This window comes from Opisthocomus hoazin, chromosome 8 (genome assembly GCF_030867145.1).
Source record: "Opisthocomus hoazin isolate bOpiHoa1 chromosome 8, bOpiHoa1.hap1, whole genome shotgun sequence".
In the NCBI taxonomy this organism is placed as follows: Eukaryota; Metazoa; Chordata; class Aves; order Opisthocomiformes; family Opisthocomidae; genus Opisthocomus; species Opisthocomus hoazin.
The window spans coordinates 17807493-17828923 of NC_134421.1; the positions used below are offsets into that span (position 1 = coordinate 17807493).

General features: G+C 41.3%; 1 protein-coding gene across 7 annotated transcripts in view; it reads right to left on the bottom strand.

Annotated features, from left to right (window-relative positions):
- Positions 1-2609: 2609 nt before the first annotated feature.
- The window catches only part of TCF20 (transcription factor 20), a 138658-nt gene continuing 119836 nt past the window's right edge, over positions 2610-21431 (bottom strand). For 5 of the 7 annotated variants that reach the window (XM_075428363.1, XM_075428362.1, XM_075428364.1 and 2 more), the window contains 4 exons: positions 18439-18532; positions 11747-11796; positions 8646-8773; positions 2610-4715 (listed from right to left, as the gene is read on the bottom strand). In XM_075428363.1, the coding sequence (XP_075284478.1) occupies positions 8690-8773; positions 11747-11796; positions 18439-18532 (228 nt within the window). In that variant the 3' untranslated portion in view covers positions 2610-4715; positions 8646-8689. The remainder of the gene's footprint in view (positions 4716-8645; positions 8774-11746; positions 11797-18438; positions 18533-21431) is intronic. The other 2 variants (XM_075428367.1, XM_075428368.1) reach the window with 2 other exon arrangements.

Sequence of the window (21431 nt, forward strand, 5' to 3'; positions counted from 1 at the left end):
CTTTTTTGCTGCTCCCCACTAAAAGATGTGGCACTGAAAATAGGTAATTTCAATAAAACTTGGAAAACCATTGTCACAATATACCTCAAAGCCAAGGAGCACCGACCTTCAAACCCACTGTGACCTCCAAATTTGGTTGCTAGCAGGTCTAGCTACAACCCAAAAGCCACTAACGTAATGCAGGCAGCATTTGCAGATGACCTGGCTACGTTTGTGCTTAGTGGAAAGTGCATGCAGGTTTTATCATGCAGAAGAACACATAGTCTGAATCCTCATCCGCAGCTAGAGTGGAAGATTTCCTTCACAGGAGGTCTGCTATGAGCTAAAAGAGTATTTTTCAAATTATTTGGATGGGAGGTAACTCTCTCTAGGGCTGCTAAGAAATATCAGTATTTCTAAAACTAGCCAGGTAAGGTAAAAAACCAGAAACCACAGCATTAAAACTGAGTTAAGCAATAAATTACAAGAAACCTCTAGAGGACAAGGATGAAACGGAAGCAATCTCAACTCTCAGTACAGCCCCAAGAAAGAAGCCAGCAAAGCAGCAACGCTTTCCCTCTAATGCAGGCTCCCTTCTGTAGAGGTACTAACGAGGATATGGGTCCCACTTCAGAAATTAAATCCTACAAGACGACTCTGTTAGTAGCACCCTGATCACTTTTCAGATGAATCATAGAATCATTAAGGTTGGAAAAGACCTTTAAGATCATCAGGTCCAACTGTCAACCCAACACCACCATGCCTGCTAAACCATGTCCTAAAGTGCCACATCTACACGTTTTTTCAGCGCCTTCAGGGATGCTGACTCCACCACTTCCCTGGGCAGATGCATCTGTGCTCTTCAGCATATTTAGAGCTGACCTATACGTAGGAACGAGGTGACCATATTTGCATACATTCTTATGTACATTACAGTACATACTGGACATTAAACAGTCAAAGTACCAGAACTGTCATTTAATTGCCCATATCTTGACAAACTATTTTTTTTTAATGCAAGTCCCACCAAAAACATTTTCCTTTAGCTTGGCATTAGCAGGACTCCATGAACTAGACGTACAACGTTCTTTGGCACATGGTCTGCCCTGAACCCCTTTTTTTATTTCAATACCATTACGCATCATCAGTTTGTCTTGTTCTAAGACCGACTCAAAAGGTTCAAGAACATCACAACCCCAGTTAAAATCCCCACCCGTACCTATGTGATACACAGATTAGCGAGGATGGCCACCACCTTCTGCAGTGATAGCAGAGACTGCTTTCTCCTGTGCTGCACAATCTTGCTGTAAACTCCACAACAGTGTATGCCTTAAGCGTAGATTTCAGATACAATAAAAATCCATTATGAATGTATCAATCAGCAGCTCCTGGTATTGAGGTATGCTTGCTGTATGTATCCCATGGCCTCCATCAGTCCCTGCAGGAGGAGTGCCTTTACGCTCATCTCCAGTTGAACACTGATCAGCCCACGTCGATAGATATCCTTTGCACGTTGAATCCATTGCACATCCTTCATTGAAAAATACCATCTTTTTCTTTGAGTTTGTTCAGCAGTGTTGAGTCACTCCGGCTAGTTGTTGGAGCTTCCTTTTTACATGGCAGCTGGGCACTTTGGAAACGCTGTTAAACCATCACATACACTTCCTGGGAAGCAGGTGTAAGTCTCTTTCCTTTCAGAGATCCTGATGGGAGTCAGACAACATGAAGAAACACTTTGAAAATCAGTTGGCTTATCCAAGCTCTCATTAGTTTCACTCCTCCAGGCAGCTAATTCCCAAGTAGCTGGCAGTCCACTCATTTTCTTCTTGACACAAGCTCCGTGTTTTAACGTTCTGCTGCAGGTCATTTCTGCTCCACAAGTTCAAAATCAGACAAGACTTCCAAAATTTTTCTTTAAGTTTGGGGTATCCATGATATCAAGCTGTGAACTGCTTTTGCAGGATGGAGCTGGTAAACACTTTGTACAACAGCTTTCAGAATCCACTCAGGCACTTTGTATCTTCTGATCCAAAACAAGTTTTTATTTCCAGCTGGATTTTATGACTGCTGTGGATCATTTCCAGGTTCTCCCAAGCAGCCATTACACATTGCTTTAGATTCCTCCTGGCTTGGTTTTAGGGAATCGTGGTAGCTCTGGTTTCTGTAAAGACTTGACCAAAGACAACCAACTCACAAGACTTCTCCCTACCAGAGAGCACACCCCTTACCTGACACCAGCGCTGATGAGGGGGGCTGAGAAGCAGCCCATTCAAAGGGTTCTCAGCACTCCCCATTGAGAAATATTTCCCATGGAGTGAAGTGTGGTACCGTTTATTTATTTGCTCTACATGACTCTCACTACCTTCCAACCACAGTGCACAAGGAGCTATTGAATCTCCACAACAATTGCCATGAGCACCCACAAGTAAAACCTCCGTGACTCCCTCCCACCTACCCAAAAACCTTCTCCCTCTGCTGCGTGACACCACCCTGAAGAGCCAGAAGTATTGAATTCAGCAGTTTCACCACATGGTCCTCTGCTGTCATAGTATTACAAAGCTGATTCTTCACCAGCATAAATCCATGCAGTAACTTTTTTTTTTCCAGAACAGGTAGAATAGAACAGACACTAGGAAAAAAAAACAATTTTTATTCAGTTGAAAAGAAGTCATTTACTCAATCACATTAACTATGCTAAAAATGATTTTTTTCTGACTACACCAGCAGTTAAATATTTTCAGCACCAATTCAGGACACATTAGTGACATTTATCACAACAGGTCTATTTCTTAATGTAGAAGGACATACTAAATTCAGTAGCTGCTACTGGGAAAGGAGTAAGCAGAGGACTGCCCTTTCTTTCCAAATACTTATCAGTGAGAGTAGCAACTTCTAGAAATAAATAACTGCCAAATTATCTCCCAAATCTTTAAATCGATCTTTTAAAAATAGAGTTAAAATAGATATCTTAATATGAGCTATCATAGATTTCATTTTTTATGTGCTGAATACTCCAAAATGCGAGTAGTTGAGCAAGCATCCAGTACATAACTTTTTAAAATAGTTCTTCCCTCCCCACAATATCAACCCCATTTTTTCATCCAAGTCATGCTGGTTAGATCCCTCTTCTCTGGTGACTTCCCAGTAAACACCACACTGTTTGATATCGCTAGGATATGCTACCATCCTACGAGTGAAAGAAGTCAGTGACCTGGTGAAATACAACAGAAAATTCATCCAGTCATTGGCTTGTTATCTCTGAACATCAAACAAATCCTAAGCTTTAATTTTTAAAAGCTTTTGTGGTCTTCTTCCTGCTGGGCCAGTTCAGAAGGTCATCACTGAAGGCAGAACTGATGAAGGCAAAAAAAACAAAAAGCAGCAGATAGTAGTGTCTCTCTGTCCTTTTAAACAAATCAAGTTCGCACAAAACAAAAGGAGACAAGGTTAAAATGAAGTTTATTAGTTTTTTTTGGTTTTTTTAAGCTTTTTTTTATATAAAACTGTTTGTGAAACAGCTATTTTATTCCCATGGCAGAGTGACCCCTGAAAGATGCACTAACCCCTTTCTTAAGGCCTTAACAAGAAAAAATGATATTTTTTTGTTGTTGTTCCTTAAACCCAAATGTTTTAAAATTACAGAATTTACAAAAGAAACCCCATCCCGAATAACCATATACTGTAGGCTGTTACACTGACATTCCCTCTTCCTTCCTTAGGAAAAGCAAAACATAAACCAAAAAAAGGGCTAGGTGGATTTTTTGATCAGTTTGAATATACATTGACTCCACCGACATTCAGACTTTCTTCCCAGTTCCCCAACCTGGCAGGTAAACCGTATCTTCCTCTCACCTGCCTTCAAAACTGAAGGCAGCTTCTTGGAATGATTTGGGGGTGCATGTTGTTGTCACGAAGGGTAGGTACTCCTTTCCTCCACATGGTACAAATGTTCCCACGTGAACAAGGTGTACGGCATCTAGGAAGCAGCAGCTACCTCTTACCTCATGAGTCTCATGACCTGAGTGTCTTCAGATGTTTCTCAAGCTTCCACTATGAATATACAGTGTTTCTCAAAGACAATAACCTCCTATCCCGCATACACAAGTACTGACACCCCATCACCTGCAACCATCCAAGCCTTCCTCCTACACCCCACAAACAATTTATCATTATTTTATTTGCCTTTTAAATTTGAACTTCCTTGGATCTTGTGAGAAAGCAAGCAAGACGAAGGGAGACAAGTCCTGTCTGAAGTACTCCCAGTTCCGCTATTCTTTCCCACAAAATGTTAGGCTCCATGAGCCTTGCTTTGATTCTGCATTTAATATTTACCTTACATATCATTTTCTTTTTTTAATTTATATGGGGGTTTGTTAATTTTAATCAAAAGCATCAAAAGGGATATAGCGCACCTTTCATTTAAAACAAAGTCTTTCAAGACTAAAAAATAGATCTTTATATATATATATATATTTATCCCTCCCTCTTCAATTCCCCCCACCTGTTTCCTTTTCCCCCTCCCCTTCCCACTGTCACTATGGAGATTGTGTCCATGGAAACAGCTGGTTCAGACTCCTTGGTCAGATTCTGTGATGTCATCAGTCTTGGGTGTGATGTAAGAATTTATGAAGGAAGTGCTGGCATTGGCAGGCACGTCGAGAGGGGGCATGGCTGCACAGTGGGAGAGATTCCATTCAGTCACGAATGTCCACCGCTTTTTATCTCAACAGCCTAACCTGAAAAACAAAGTGAAACAGTGATATTAGAACGGTTTCCTTCCCTCCGTCTACCAGCATGCCCCCAGGCTTCGGAAAAACCCCCCCAGCAGCCTACAGCAGTAACACCAAGAGCTCTTTCATTTTGTGGACTAAAAACGGATAGAAGCACAACAGTGAGTTGCTCATAAAAGCAAATCCACGTGATAGAAAGTATAAGCTTAAAAACCAGCAGAAAATTAAGTAAGCCCAGGTACAGAGGAGGTCCAGGATGACAGGATGATCTGTGCCACAACAAAGGCACAGCACCCTCACAAAACAGCTACCTCCAGCAGCCAGGAGCGCATTTGCCTCACGTTCACTCCTCATCTTGATCGTGAAAACCAGAAACAGGGGCCAAGCACATTCAAATGCGATGACAGCTTCTGGGATGCCATGCTGCCCCTCAGGGACCAGACTCAAGTATTTTCATACAGGCCACCACGCTACCATCGAACAGTAGTTTTCAGTGAATAGGTAGCAGATAGTGAAACCAGTATCAAAATTACAGGAGTCCACCTGAAGAAACCAAATTTGGGAAATAGCTAGATTTCACAAGTGAAAGGTAAAGCTGCAGTTAAATTAACTGGAGGTCAGGTAATATTTCTTTCTGTTGCTTTTTTGCTTTTATTGCCAGATTATAGTGGCAGCGACAGTTCATTGAAGGACTAAGCTTGTGGCATCTTTCAAGACAAATGTGGAAACGTCCAAGTGCTCGGCACACCCATTCTCCCTGTCCAGAAATTCTCTGAGGTGGGAAAGTTAACTTCAGAAGTTTGCTAAGTTGGCGGAAGCTCAGTTCAAAAGCAAAACTGCAGACAAATTTAAGATTTCATTTCTCTAAGCCACGGTTCTCATTTTTAATCTGCACAGCCGAGAAAGCAAAGCTTGAAATACTATATTCTTTTCTTCCCTTCTCCTGTACACAAGTGAGCCCAGAAGCAATTTGTTTATTTAGTAAGGTTACTTACTTTGATATGACTTAGACAAATCCCTCCCTACCAGCCAGTGAGCTTGGGAAAAGGAAAAACACTCGCAACATTAAGTGACATATAGGGGAAATAGTTATTGGTATTAGAGGTGTGCCTGGGAATGAAGTAACATCCATGTTCATTCATAGCTGGTAATTAAACTCCAGAAGCCCTAACTAAGTGTGATACAGAAGTCAACGCTGTTCTGATTATCAGCACACCAATTAGATTACATACCAGCAAGCCTACCTCTTGGCTGCAAATAACCCCTCATACAGGGATGCCAGGCTAAGAGTCAGGCGAGTACATACAAAAAATAGACGAATAAGTCATAGAGCTACAGCTAAAGAGGAAAGGAGGGAGGTTCCTAGAGATTTCAGGCAGCTGACCTTTGTGGTATTCATTACTATGCAACTGTGAGCCCTCACTGAAGGAGCATCAAGGCTGTGTTGCTGTCTGTGCCTCCTGTACAACTGCAGCTTGCCCATGCCTGGAATCGGTCCAGAGCATTAGGCACTGGCTCAGGGAGGAAACAGGCTCACCACACAGAGAGAGTCCTTCCCCATTCCTGGACAAGATCCAGAGCACCAGACTCACTCTCACAGTCACTCTCCAGATCTGGATTTGATCCAAATGTTCTAGAGGCAACTGGCTCAGGGAGAGAGAAGCAACAGAGACAGAATACACTGACTTGCCTGGATGTTATCCAACATGCAGGATTTTTCTTAACTTGCTGGGCCTAGGAGTGAACCAGGACTAAAACAGCCTAATAATCTAACAGCTAAGTACTCATTCTGTCTTACCCTAAAGCGAGCAGAAGGGCAGCTCCTGTACTACCAGCACCACTACAAGATTCCTCTAAAGTTCTTTAATTACCACAGTAATGCAGCATTTTTTTTTTATTATTTTTCAAAAATAATTGGATCTTTTAGATTTGTGTGGTTTTTATTTTTGGATTCAAGTTCAGGTTGGAGAACTTAACCTTTAAGACATTCTCAGCAACAAAAGGAGGAGGCTAAATAGGACCTTCAGATAAGAACTACTTGAGACAAAAGTGGATTTGGAAAGAAATTACATCTTGGAGAAATGTCTAGAGCAGACAAAGAACACGGTGCACAGATTCCAGAGCCTGTAAGGTCTTAAGCCAATACATTCCTATGATATAAAATAAAGGGGTTAGCACTGAACAGCAACGCAGGAAACAAAGCTGCGTTAAGGTCTCCAGGACATAGTAACATTCACCAGTGCCTTAAAGAAACAGCCCCAAAAAATCGTCACTGAGAAGACTTCTCTAGTGTTAAACAGTTGTAAGAGACACCCTGTCTGTGAGACCACCATCCTGTTTTAACATTATGAATTACATTGCCTTTTACACTTTAAAGAAAAGAGAAAAGCTTAAAAGAGTCTCAATGACCTTCACCACGGAAGGAAAAAGTTACTCAAGTAATGAACTTTAAATACTGTTTGCACGGTAACTGTTTTAACAACACTCCAAAGCCAAGAAAAAACGCTGTCAAAAAAAAAAAAATCACAGAACACAGCACAGCTAAACCAAGTCAGCAGTCAGTGCACAAACTGTTTATATGAAACACCACCGGTCTTCGGCTACTACACTAAAAACCAGAATTATCTGACTAATCTCTCCTCCTTCAGAGAAAACACCATTAAAAGCACTTCACAATTACTTTGAGAAAGAGATGAGATTTTAAGTTAAGGGAGGTGCCTGGGAGGCAAGGGAAAAGCAGTGAGGGGATTGTTATAATCAGCTCAGAAGACAGACATGAAAGAGCAACTTCACTTAGATGATTGCAAGAAAAAAACAGAAACAGCTAGCTTGAGTAAGAAATGCAACTGAACAGCGAAATGAAGGCAAGAGACCTTCTTGGGCCTCAGTTTACGGGAAAGCGTTTGAAACCAAACACTTATTTAGACCTCCCTGCTGCCACCAAATGGCAATGCACTCGGTGGAAATGAAATAATCCCAACCTCATCCCACTCCCTGGGTGCTAACTCCCACCTCTGTGCTACTCCCTCCTTGTGCCAGCATATTTGCCCAGCCACATAGCGAACCAGATTAGGAAAATGACCCAACTCCAACGCTAACATGACAAAATGTAATTTCAGACAAACCAAATTTCCCACCAAGTTCACACACGGCTGCAAGAATGCTGGGACTAGACAAAGGAGGAGGCAGGAAGGAAGGACGGAAGAGCAGCAGGGATGCTGGGGCACAAGAGCACAACCGCTGCTCTCCACAGCACTGCTGACTTACAGCAACTACAGCCCACTCTGGATCCAGAGCGAACGGTGGTAAGGGCCCAGAGTGAACATTACAAATTTATGAAGTTCTGGCCACTTGTGGATATAGTTCCACCTTCTATCACCCATGTCTGTCTGCAAAATAGAGGAAAATGCTGGTCTGAAAGGAATGTAATGATTCCTGATAAGATCTGTATTTACATTTCCAGTAAAAAGGGGAATAAAAATTACAATAATCTTGAACTCATCAGCATTAATTCTTCCTTACATACAAGATTTGAGACACTGATGAATTTATTTATTTATATGGAAGCTTACTATTAACTACTCTGAGATTTAGGAAAAAAACTTTCAGATCCTTTATGGACATGATCATGGCAATATGAAAGATTTCTGCCAGAGGTTTAGCTGGGAGAGTAATCAGGCAGTTGTAACAGCTAACAAGCTTTGCCTCTCACTGCTAAACAGAAGGAACTGCTGCGGAAATACAAAAAGAAAAAAAATGAAGTCACTAGCCTGAACAGAATGGTAGCAGGGGAAAAAAAAAAAACCAAACACACAGTTATTACAAATTCTTTAAGTATACACAAGTGCACCCTGATTTCTCACAGAAATGGGGAAGGCACTGGAGGTAAGGAGCCACAGCAGCAGGCAGGTGGAAACTGGAAACTCCCCAACTCACCTGTGCTTGCTTTTATTTCCATTCCCAGGAGTACACTTCCCCCCTCACCCCCGCTCCGACTGCTCTGTGCTGAGGCTGCCTTTCACCATCTTGTTCTGCAAGGAGGGAAGAGAGCAAGGAAGGAGGGGCTGACGAACCAGCAAGCCAAAATGAGGAGGAAAAAGAAAACAAGGGAGAAAAGGAAGACAGGGGTAGGGAAAGTGAACACACAGAAAGTGAGAGAGAGAAAGAGAAGTCAGTATTGGAACCAGACATAGATTTTTCAGACAGAGTTTTCCCTGTGACAAAAGCAGGCAATTCTGCAAAACTAAAGAGTTCAGGATATAAAAGCCTGGTTAATCTTAAGAAACACAGAATTTAAAACAAAAAGGTAGAACAAGCTGAGAAACATCACTTAAAATTGCCCCACAGATGACTTAAGATGATCTAAGACTGCAGTGCCACCAAAAGGTGAGGTATCTCATCCCCTTTACATCCTCCCCAGTGCCTTGGCCTCCTCATCAGTCCTGCTGCAACAACACTTGCTGTGATGCGGACACACAGCTAGCTGGATTTGTGAGAGGAAGCTAACCCTTCAAACGATGATTAGTTTTCAGACAGCGTTTTCCCTGTGATAAAAGCTGCTATTTTGCAAAATTAGCACATTCAGGACATGGATGGTTGAAGCATCAATGCTGACAGAAGGAAATGGGAAAGCTCACTGGGGAGCACAGGGCAAGGCAGGACCAGCCCCTCTGGATTTCGCTTGCTTATGCCTCAAGTGTCAAGCGCAATTAATGAGGTAAGAAGCACCTTTACTCTCCAGAAGCCACTTCTTACGATGAGGTGTATTTACCTATGTGAACCACGGACTGAAAAAGGGCAAGAGGCACTATACTGGGGGACTGACTTAGTGTTACCAGTTTTATGTAGTTGTTCCACCCATTAACTACAGAACAGAAGAATGAGGTATCAGACAGCCACTAATTAGCTACTAACGTTAAGTTGGTGTTACATAAAATCGTAGTTTTAAATGGTCTGAAGTCTTTCTTCCTCTCAATTGCTCATGTTCATGTCACGCAAAAAATAGATGCAATTTGTTCTTCAGTCATTCTAGAGCAATGGTTTTCAACCTTCCTGTTCCTGCCTCACAACTAGCTGGAACTCCTCTTTCCAGCCGCTACAATGGCAGAAGCAGGGTGATCCGACATTCTGCCCTGCAGAAGGATTTGGAACAGACCAGTAACGATCAGTGAACCACAGGGCAAAGGCAGAGTCAGAGCCAAGCAAAGAAAACTCTGCTTGAGTTCAAACAAATGATTCGTGTCTTCAAAGAATGGCTGCTGGTGTTGAATTTCCATTTTTGATGAAACACAAAGTGATCTGCAGGGGGATAGTTTTGAATAAAATTCAAAAATTTATTGCCTCATGAAATACCTTTATCAACCTAACCAGCAGTTTTTCCCCTTGCACTGCCCAAGATCACTTTAGAAACCAAAGCGCCTGCTCAGTAACTTCTCTGGGAGGCTGGATTCTGTAAAATGGTTGTTTCCTTTCACGGTTTGAGCACCATCACTGCAAATACTCGTACACAGCAGCAGTAACCCCAGCCAGCTATGCAAAGCTTTGACACTATGCTTCCTTGTAATACTTCAGGCAATGGGCAGCAAAAATAAAACAGGCTTCAAAGACGTCACCTTCCTATTCTGTTTAGTCAAGTACCCAAAGTTGGGCAGGGGGTGGCACTTAGGTAGTTGCATTCCACAGTAAGGAAGCTCATCCTTCCCGTTTTTGTTTGGCAAGATCTGCAGGTTTGTGTAGCATTAATGCATCAATTTAAGCTTGTTGTACATTTTCAACATTATCCCACAATTGTGCAGAGTAATTTATTTTCTTTTCTACAATGAAAAGTAGGCCAGTTCTGGATAACAGCCTGAACGCCCCCAATCTTCCAGCGCATTTTAAATACGTGTATATAAATACATCATATTGTGGTAGAACATCCAGAAAGGAACATGAGACTAATTCTTGTATGTTTACAAAAGACAGATTAAAGATAATCTGTGAAGACAAAAGACCACCAGATGTCAGTCTAATTCTAGGCAGAGAAGAGATCCGCAGACAAGGACTAAATGGAGACTAATCCCTGCTAGAAAGCAACACAATTCTTCCCTATTATCATTTACTTCCCAGCATATGCCATCCACACTCTTGCACAATTCCTGTTGTATCCAACTGGCCACAAGAACAGCCATTTTTATGGCTATTTCTGAGCATTTAAAACTGGTGGACTGGTATCCACAGCCTCCCAGAGATGCATTCTCCCTTATGGGCTGGGAGGGGTATTCCCAGCACTGTATCACATTGCTTATATGCACAAGAGAGTATGTACTGTTTGCCTTGTCTCCTCTTTCCATATGGACAGAGCAACAGCGGTCCAGCTGTTAGCACCACTGTGTTTGCAGGCTCCAGGGACATTCAGTTAAAGGATGCCCAAACCCTAGGTAGAAAGAGCATACTGAATCCATCACCAAAAATGGAAAACAATAATGGGTCTTGTGAAGAGTCAAAGGTCTACAGAAAAACTAAACAGATAAAGTGTAAGCTGAGAGGCAGGACAAAGTCTAGTTACTACTGCTAAACTAGAACAAGGTGTTTCAGGTGCATCACTACATTGGTTTATGATGCATTCTTAATGTTTCCAAAAACTGGCTGAAACATATCCATGGGCCATTTTGTTTCCTCCTTGCATCCTCAGTAAATCCAAGAAGAAAATCCATCAGTTTCAATGTAGCACTCAAACAGAAACAGCAAGCAGTGTACTGATTCTATCACAGAAGACAGGAAACGAAGCTGGGCCTTATAAAGATTCATCAAGGATCTAAAGAAAAACTGAACAGATAGGGCAAAACCTTCATTTATCTTCTTAAACTCTGTGTTCTTCTCAAGTTGATGTTTGCCATGTTTGCCCTCCCGAATATACTACAAGCACACATCACAGAAGAATTCCTCTAAAAGCATCTCTTACTACAGGTGTTATCCAGGTATAAAATTACTAACCCAAATTTAGATACCAGAAGAGGGCAGCAAAAAACAGGTCTAATCCAGGAGAGGATTCTTACCTTGTGCTTGGGGCACCTCACTGAGAAATTCTCTTCGTTTAGTAAACAATCTAGAGGAGAAGACGACAGCAATTTATTACTTTTTTAATAAAAAACCAACTTAAATAATACATCACGTGTTAATCTTGCCTCACAGGTATATATTTTTCACTCAACGATCTCTTGTAGGAATACTATCTTATTAGCAGATTATTCACTTCCACCCCCAAAGTTCTAGCAAATAAGATTACTAGACAACCCAAGCGACAACGCTGCCTGAATTACCAAGCCAAGTCCAAGCATCCCCAGTCTTCCTGATCCTCTGTATAGAGTAAGAATCACAACAGCAAAACAGTCTACAAATCCTGTATCCCAACCCTCTTCAGCTACTTCAGTCTTCCTTGCTACAGCCCAAGCACACACACACATTCATCCAACCTGAACAGATGACCCCTGCTTTATACTTCATCGGAGAATTGATGCCTTTCATCCTTACTCAAAGGCTCTGCCAACATAGAGGGCAGAAGGGGCATGTGTCTCTAGGTATGCGTGTGTATGACAGTTTATTTGCAATCCCAAATCCTGGTGATCAGTTTACACCTTGACACTACGTTTGGTAGCCAGATCACTCATGCTGCTCTTGGATCTGCTTCCATGACTGATTCATACATGTAAAACTCCTATGGTCTAAGAAGTAGTTTAATTAATGATTTAAACCTATTATGGAAAGTGAGGCACCTATGTAGAACTGCTTATTCAGGAACAAATTAAGCAACACTGCCATTTGAAGAGCATTTCTTCAGTGGCACTGCCAGTGTAAGTGTTGCTTCCCCTCTCATCCTCCCTCCCAGACAATGCCTCTAAGGGATGCTGAGCCAGCAGCTCCTGGAACTTCAGTGCTATGCTCACACCAGGAGCACTGCTGGCCGCCACTCTGCCTTCCGTTGGTGCTTTCCAGGTACCCTGTACTCGACCCTCACAGCCAAGTCAAAAAGCAGCAGCACTCTCCCGAGAGAATTCAGCTGCCTCCCCTGGGAACCTCAAATGGCAGGGCCACCTCTCAACCTGCCCAAACTTCTGACGGTGTTCTTTCCAACTGCCTCATGCACAGAAGGCAGGCTGACCGAGCACCATCACCACTCAGTGCGACCCACAGTGGGAGAATTCAGCTAGGTCCTTATGACCTCCTGTCTGCTCCAACCTACCCAAACAGCTAGCAAGTAAAGAAGCACAATGGTAAATAAAATGTGCTAATTTAAAACGCTCTTAAGTATGTAGCATAACCAGTGCTACCTGCTGTTTAAATCTGCTGGAAGAGTTTAGCAGACAGCAGGAGACTGCAACTAAAGCTTGAGGGAAAAGCTTTCTAGACACCCAAGCTTTGGCAGAGCATCCCTCCGCTATCAAATGCTAATGTTTCAACATGAATGCCTCTGGCCCGAATCACGAGGAAACAGCATGCAATAGGCTAAGTTACTTGAGAGATTTTAGCAAAGGGGAGTAAACCCCTTAATCCTGCCATGGATAACAATTTCAAATGCGGTCTTAGCAAATAACAGGAAATAAATAAAATGTTGTCTCATTATAAGGGCAGGAATTCTACATTTAGACTACAGCATGAATTATCACTGCATAATACAGCAATCATCAAAAGTATACAGAGCAATCGTCAAAAACATACACAGTATGTTAGAACAGGATGGAGTTTTCTTCTTTCTTGGAAACCCAACATTGGTAATGAATGCACTTCTCTAGCTAGTACAGAAAGGAGCATCGTACAAGGATCACAAAGAACTGTCAGAAACCTCGTACCTCATGCCTGATCAACAGATGGAGCTCAATTTTTTAGGAAGGTTGGCATTTTTGTTGCAAATACTAACCGCAGATCCAATTAATAACAATTTTTTTGTTTCTCTTAAGGGACAACTATGAAAAATTTCATCAGGTCACTGTGGAAAATCAGCTGAATACCAATAAGGCAAAATTTGTTCATCATTACAAAGCTGGTCTGAATTTCAGTTATCAGTTCCAAGCATTCTGTATCACAGATTACAATTCATCATGAAGTCACTAGACACATAGCTAGGATCAGTTCATTGTGGCATAGAGAGTAAAAGAACCGAGATTCGTCCTTGTTTGTACAGATTTTTCTCCATAAAGTAGTCAGAGAAAACCTAAAACATTTTAATAGAAGCAATTATTCTTCTGTAAGCTTCGCACTTTGTCTCACGCTCTGTGTTCTGCTTGTTACTCATCTTTAACAACACTTGTGAATACACAGGATTTCTGTTCTCTGAAAATTAATTTAATTTTCCTACTAGTCTTTTCCTAATTTACAGTCAAAGATCTTTTCTATGTGAAACTGCCTATGATACATGTTGTGGGGACAAGTGTGCTGCAACAATCAGGATCTGACTCCAGGTGGGGAGGAACAAGCAGAGGGAGAGGACACAAAATTTCAGAAAACAAAGATCCTGTTTCCATGGAGACGTTCCTAGGACTAAGTTATCTCGAGACATCAGAGGCTCTTCATAAATTTGGACAAACGAAAGCCAAACACAGACGACGTTAACCACAATTATTTCCATATAAAAATTGCTTAAATGGCACTACTAATCTTGATTTTCATGCAAATAGCTAGGAGTTCAGCTCTCTTGCACCCTATATTGCAAAAGATTACTCTGTATGAAAGGAGATTAAAAGGAAGGCTGAATGAGGCTATATAAAAGCATCCATATGTACAAACTGGCAGCTTATGCAGCCACGTGGCTTGCATAGCAGCCAATTAGCAACAGCAGCGCAAAACCTGGCTCCTCACCAGGGCGGGACTGGAAACCGACCATCGGCACAGAAGCCAGTGCCCAGGTCGCACCGCAGGGCCAGCCTTCAGCGCTGCAAGTAACTGAAGTAGTTTTGAGATATTTCACGCTCCAGACCTTTACAAAAAACGTACTGCCTTACAAACGAGGCACAGTGACTGACAGGGTAGTAACTTCTAATCCACATCAACGCAAAGGTAAAACCACACTCACTGTGCGACTGCCTAGGAGTATGGCGTGCATACTTCATCTCTGCTAAGACACAGTTCACCTCCAGGGAAGCTACAGCAACTCAGTCAAACACTAAGTGTTTATGACTCAACATACCCTAAAGAACACGCCAGCAAGCGCTTTCTGATTTTTTTAAAGATACAAAACCAGTCATACATATTCCTAAAGTCTGAAAGCCCTTATAAACGTCAGTACAAACTTCTGAGGATTCAGAATGGATCTGTCCCAAATCCTCAGTAAGGCAAGGTGGCACCATTCTTCAAAGCAAGATGGTCAACTTCAAATGAAACTACCACAGAGCTCAGGGAATTTGAGAAATATCCATACCTGATTTACTACAGGAAAGACCGCACCACTGCATAACCAATAAAAAGTGTTTATAGGCAGAAAGCAGGCTGAGGAAAGAGAAGAGAATGCCAATTTGCTTCTCAAGGAAGACTACATTTTCTGCTTGGGCATAAATGAAAATCAAGTCCTATTCCATATAGCCTACTTATTTCTTCTATACAGATTTATTGGAAGAGTGGCTGTAGATTAAGACAGCTTGGTTACACCCACAGATAAAAGCAACGGCAAACAAGGTCTTTTACTGTCATACCATCAGGCTGAAATTTTCAACGCTAAGATTCTACTTCAAGCTGGGCTTTTTTATTTGTTTTGGTTGAAACTTCAGCTAAAGCAGCCTAACAATTTCCTTAAAACTTTTTCCTGGAAAAAGTTATTCTGCCCACATTAAACATCTCAGCAAATTTTCTCTGAAAAGATCTAACATACCCTGATTTTCAGTAGGACCTGAATTTCAGCCAAGGCATGCCCTTGCCAGCTTACCACAAAATCAGCAAATGTGACTCTCCGAAATGAGGGAAGAGGATTTTAATCTGCACATCCTCAGAAAAGGTTGCTTAGATTTTAGTGGCTAGGTCCTTTGAAAATTCCACCAAACATACTTCTATTTGGGGGTGAGCAGGTCTTTCCTGTAAATGAACCCTGGCCTCAGATTTAAGCACCAGACCCAAAAGCACTGAAGCTGTCAGGGGACATTACTAAGGCTTGGGCAGCCTGAAGGAAGAAAGTGACTATTTCAAAACTGGGAAGCAAAAAATGGGAAGCACTGGCCCAGAAGGCAGCAGGAGCGAAAATGTTACTCAGAAAGGCAATCTGGAACTGGAGAGAGTGAAGGCTAGCAGAAGTTAGGAGCAGGGAATTAAGAATGAGTGCCAGCAAAAGGAGGCTAAGACTGAATCAGGATTGATTCAGCCAGAGGACTGGAGACTAAAAACTAGTGGGGTAAGGCACAGAAAGGTGAAGATGATCAAGGGCCAAATACAAGACCAAACGGACACTAGCAGGGTTAAGTGTGACACTGAACTAAATTAGGAGAATGAAACGGGAGTAAGAAGCCCAGAGATGAAAAACAGAGCTAGGAGCAAGAAAGGAGAGGAGGCGGCGATATAAAAGCAGAGAGGAGGAAGCCAGAATGCCAGCTAGAAAAATGGGCAAAGTTGGAAAGGAGTAGGGAGAACTGAATTTTACACAGAGACTGGGATAAGAGATTTGAGAAGAGGAACCTGAGACCAACCAGATCAAGAGTCTGTGGCTGGTATGAAGAGCCGGAGTGGAGAACAGATCAGATGCACACAGACTGAAGAGGAAGAAACAGAAAAGAAAATCTATAAAGAAACAAAAGAGAAGTCTTTGTTGCCACCAAATTGTACTCTTCCTGGAGTGAAACCAGAGATTAGCCGGTTATACCACTCCTCTGCTATTATTCAAATATGTTTGTGAAACTCACAAAGTATCCCACCTCCATGCAGCTCTAGCCCCCGAGTGGCTGGCAATTTATTACTGCCATATTACTCAAAGGAGGGAAATTAGCTTGGAATGGTGCACTCTGACAGATGGCCACATGACAACGTGATGTCTCATAAGAAAATGGAAAGAAAATGAAGTAAGCATACCCTTGTAACTTGAACACAAAAAGCTAATCTAAAAAAAAAAAAAATCCTCAAAGCTTGCAAAGTCAAGACAAATGCAAGGAAAAGCCAAATTTAATGTAGCCCACTTCCGCATATTATATTGTATTTAATATGGACTAAATAGTATGATTATATGCTAGTTTTTGTACTGCCTCTTCCATGCACAACACAGAACTGCTCTTGGGAATCAGTCATGATTGCTCCAGTAAATTTTGCATCTGGAGGATCCTACCACATTTGCTGAAGTGGAGTAGAGATAATGAGGAAGATATATCTGCAGCAAAAGGACAATATCTTAATTTTGATACCTGCGTTTTAGAACATAGAAAATGCTACGTACTTTACGTAGTAACACAAGAATTCAAATTAAGCACCCAAAACTATTGGGAACATTTACTGTCATTTATTTTGCCTTTTTTTTTCCATGGTATTGAAAAGGGCAGGTCACAAACGAGAAACAAATTACTAAACACAATACAAACGCAAATCTGATGATTCTGTCTCTCAGATGTACTGTAAATAAAAAGTTTGTTACTGTTCATGAAACTCTGAGGCATGGCAGAGATGAACATCACAGAAAATTCCCCAGTTCCACTTTCAGAACTGGTAAGAAATCATATGCAGTAAATAAAATACAGGATCATTGAGGACACTCTTGTTTCTGGCAAATTTTTGAGTGTGTGATTTTTGCAACCTGAATATTTCTTTAACACCTTATTTCATGTAAAATCAAGGATTCTTCATCTGTACCATGCTACTAGTAGTATTCCACTGCAGTATCAATTTCATTAAAAACATTTCTATAAGAATAAAATGTGCTGCTCCAATAGGGTGGGATTTCACAGTGAGAGGTGCAACGCAGTCATTCAGAAATGAGCATACCTACTTCAAATACTGCAACATTTGAAAAACAGAATAAAATAGGTGGTGGAACAAATGGGCTGCTGTGAAAGTGGGATAACAGACAGGAAGCTTGCAATTGTGTGCCACTCAAGAGTTGTAATCTTGAATCCTTACCCACTTGTTATCAGACTAAGTTTTGTATGATAGAAGTGAGTTACAGAGGACTGGCATAGTGGGGCATTATTCATTCTGAGCTGGCATTTTTTTCCACCCAAGAATTAAGTTTTACCTCCACGAAAAACTTTCACTATTGTACACCAAACATCAACTCACAACCCAAGGCTCATAGCTGGAGATAATACCATCGAAACCATTAGCTTGACCCATGATGAAAATCGGACCTACTCAAGAGACTGTCTGAAATGCTTCTAAGAGGAAAGAAGGAAGGTTGTGCGGCAAGTGATACTGATGATTCTACAAACACTTTGCACTTGAAATCACTACTATGCCTATTCATAGGAATGTAACCCTGAAAGAGGAAACACCTTTCTGGTTACTTGCACCCTTTGAATAAACAGCTTCTATTTTTCACAAGACAACACTGGTCAGTTCTCATGTTGCAGTCAAATTTCAGTCACTGTAGCTGCATTCCCCAAAGCCAGGCTTTTTCTGCACTTTCATATACATTCTTTTTCATTACAAGTTCCATCCTGTCCCAACACATCATTGTACACTGCTTATCTGAGGTAATTTCTCACCATTTATGTTGTAAAATACCTTTGAATTGTTTAGTGTTACGTTTCAAATAAACACAAAATACAGTTAGCATGTTGTTTGTTTTTACCTGCATCGATGGCACATGGGTAATGGTATCGGAAGGAGCAGCCTTTGTTGTAGCAGCCTAAGGTGGCTCCCGGTTCCTGGCAATGGGAACATTTCTGAAAGGAAAACCAAAAAATGGTAATGAAGACTGTAATCATCTTTTCAAATATCTGTATTTTCCTGGAAATTTTATCAACCACATTCCAGCACAAATTTCTCGAGAATCACAATGTTAGACTGTATCTTTCCACACCACACAAAGAAAGGCCTTTTGAATAGGCTACAACACAAGCTCTTTCAAACAACAAACGTTTCAGCTGTGCTAACCAGGCAAGAGATAGCAAATGTTCAAACCAACCATTCAGAAAGAGCTTGAGACACTTCTCAAATCTGTCTCACTGGCCCATGTTTCAATACCTGACAATAATATCAGTGTTAAAATTGGAGGAAAAGAGCTTTTTGGAATCTACAGCAGCTTTAAAATGAGAATTAGCATGACAAAGAATGATTTAGAAGACATCATGAGCATAAAAGTAATTCGGTTACATCATTTTCATTATCACTAGCCATGCAAGAAGATCAATGCCAAGTTAAACATTTCTTCACAGGTGATCAAAAAGTTTTACTGGGATTAGAAGCTGCCATCAATGGAAAATACCCGACTGTCACAGAAATGGCACGTCTGCAAAAGAAGCGCCTGCAGCGCTAGAAGGATGCTCATATATTTTCGAAGTAGTAAGGTTCATCTGATGACGACATTCAATTTTCATTACTTAAATCCTATTATCTCAAGTGGTCAGTGATGTATTTAACTATATTATCAGACAGATGTGAATGCAACAGAATGAAAGCCACTCACCCATCTACTTCATCCTGAATGACTTAAGGCATGACCTAAGGAAGCAGGCCTACTGTGCATCTCATTCAGACAGCAACTTTATTTCTTGAGTGTATACAGCAAGTCATTTCCATTAACTAATCTAACACGCTGATGAAAGCTGATTTCTGACAGGTTGACATTTTTCCTTTCTAAAAAGAAAACAAGACACATCTGGCAGAAACTACTGAAGGCTAAGAGACCACTACTATTTCAAAAATTAAACACAAATAGACTACTGACAGAAAAAGAAAAAGATGACCTACAATAACTTTTGAGTTATACTGAAGAAGCACATGAATTTTTGTTTTGCTGATAACCAACACCACAATAAGGCCTCATATAACTGGTACAATTCACCTTGAGTTCAGGCTATAAGAAGTTACCTCTGGTCACTGACTGCACACAGAGAAATGATGACATGATCTAAAAAACTCTTTTTATTAACACTATCAGCAAGCTACACCTGTACAGCACACAGAACAGATGTGCCTGAACCAGCAGTGCACTTGGCACTGGACAAAAGCACGGGTTTTTTTACCATACGGGGAGGCTCATATGCCAAGACGGCCACATCAGCTGGACCACATTTCTTTACACGCCTGAGTAACATACACGTAGCAGCGGAGGTTTGCAGAATAAATGTGGCCAAAGATAACAGTCGTGGCAAAGTGCCTTGCTCTGCATAGTCAACAGTTTTGATTACAATAGTTCAAAAAACACTGAGAATACTGTCATTGCTCATCCTACTATTCTACTGATAAGTGTGAATGTAACAAATGTAACATGCGGGGCATGTCATCACGTTAGGTGGTCAGAATCATTGCACAACCAAAACAAGTCTTGGTTCTTTGTGAATAATTGGGATGGTTGCAAGATAAGGGACTCCTGAATAATCCCTTTAGGCAGCTGGGCCTTGGGAGTGCAGGTATGCAAACCACACAGATAAGGAGGCTGCAGGATAATCTGAAGACCCCGCCGATCACCGAGAGATGCCAAACATGTGAGACGGACATTACCATATACTAATGAGTAAAACTATGATAAGCATTTCTTGCAAATCTAATGATAATGAAAGTGTACGTTAACTTAGCATAAATACCTAGTAAGTGTGTCCTTTTCAGTGCACATGTTTGGAGGAGAGATCCCCCGTGTGCCCAGCGCCATAATAAAGAATACCTGCTTAATAGTCTTCCGACTATTGAGTCTTCAATTCTGGCTTTTCATGGCATCACTACGCTATGCAGAGATGACTATGGTTTGTATTTAAATGACTGAATGATGATGAAAGCAAAACTAGCTCCAGCCATAAACCAGGTGGCCCTCTTCAAATCAAAGCAGATGCAACTAACAGAAAAGCTTGTGAGACGTCAGTTCCCATGACATCTACAACTACAGCCTTGAATACTGTCTTCTCTTTTTGATTATGCCAAAGCATCCTAAGCCTGATCTTCATCACTCCCTATTAAAGTGTGTCTATCTTCTCAGCAGTGAATGTGTATCATGACAAACTGCTGCAGTATTTATGATGTAAGGAAATGTCCCCAAGGCCTAGAAAGAGACACCCAAGCAGCTTATTTTTGCCTGTCAGAACATGAATGTTGGTTTCTGAAGATTTAAAAAAAAAAAATTGGAACCGGTATTTAAATGCACACCAAAATGTATGGACCTCTAGCCAAACTGCAATATAATTCACTCTCTCACAGGAGTAAAACCAAGTCTCACATACAGAAAATGTCTTTTCCTGGCTATGAAGTCAACCCTAGAAGAATATTGTGTACTGGCAAGAGTCCCAGATTCACCTATGCCAAGCACTCACACAGTGCACCTTGAGGAGTGCTGAACCAGAGCTCTTTACCTGTATGTTTTATCCGCACTTTTAGATGTGGCTGACTGAGATTAATTATTCTAACAGGACAGAAGCGAAATTGACTATTCTTTTTGAACACGGATATGAATTTCTAGTTTTGTTCCTCAGAGGCATTCTGTCCTCCCCACTTAATTGTGTCTTTGAAGTACCATCACACCATTGCAACAGAAGAGGTCATTCTTCCCCGGAACACTGTGTCCTGTACAGAACAGTCAATAAGAGCACAGGAACTACAGCAGCAGAGATTAAACTGCAGCTGCCTAAAATA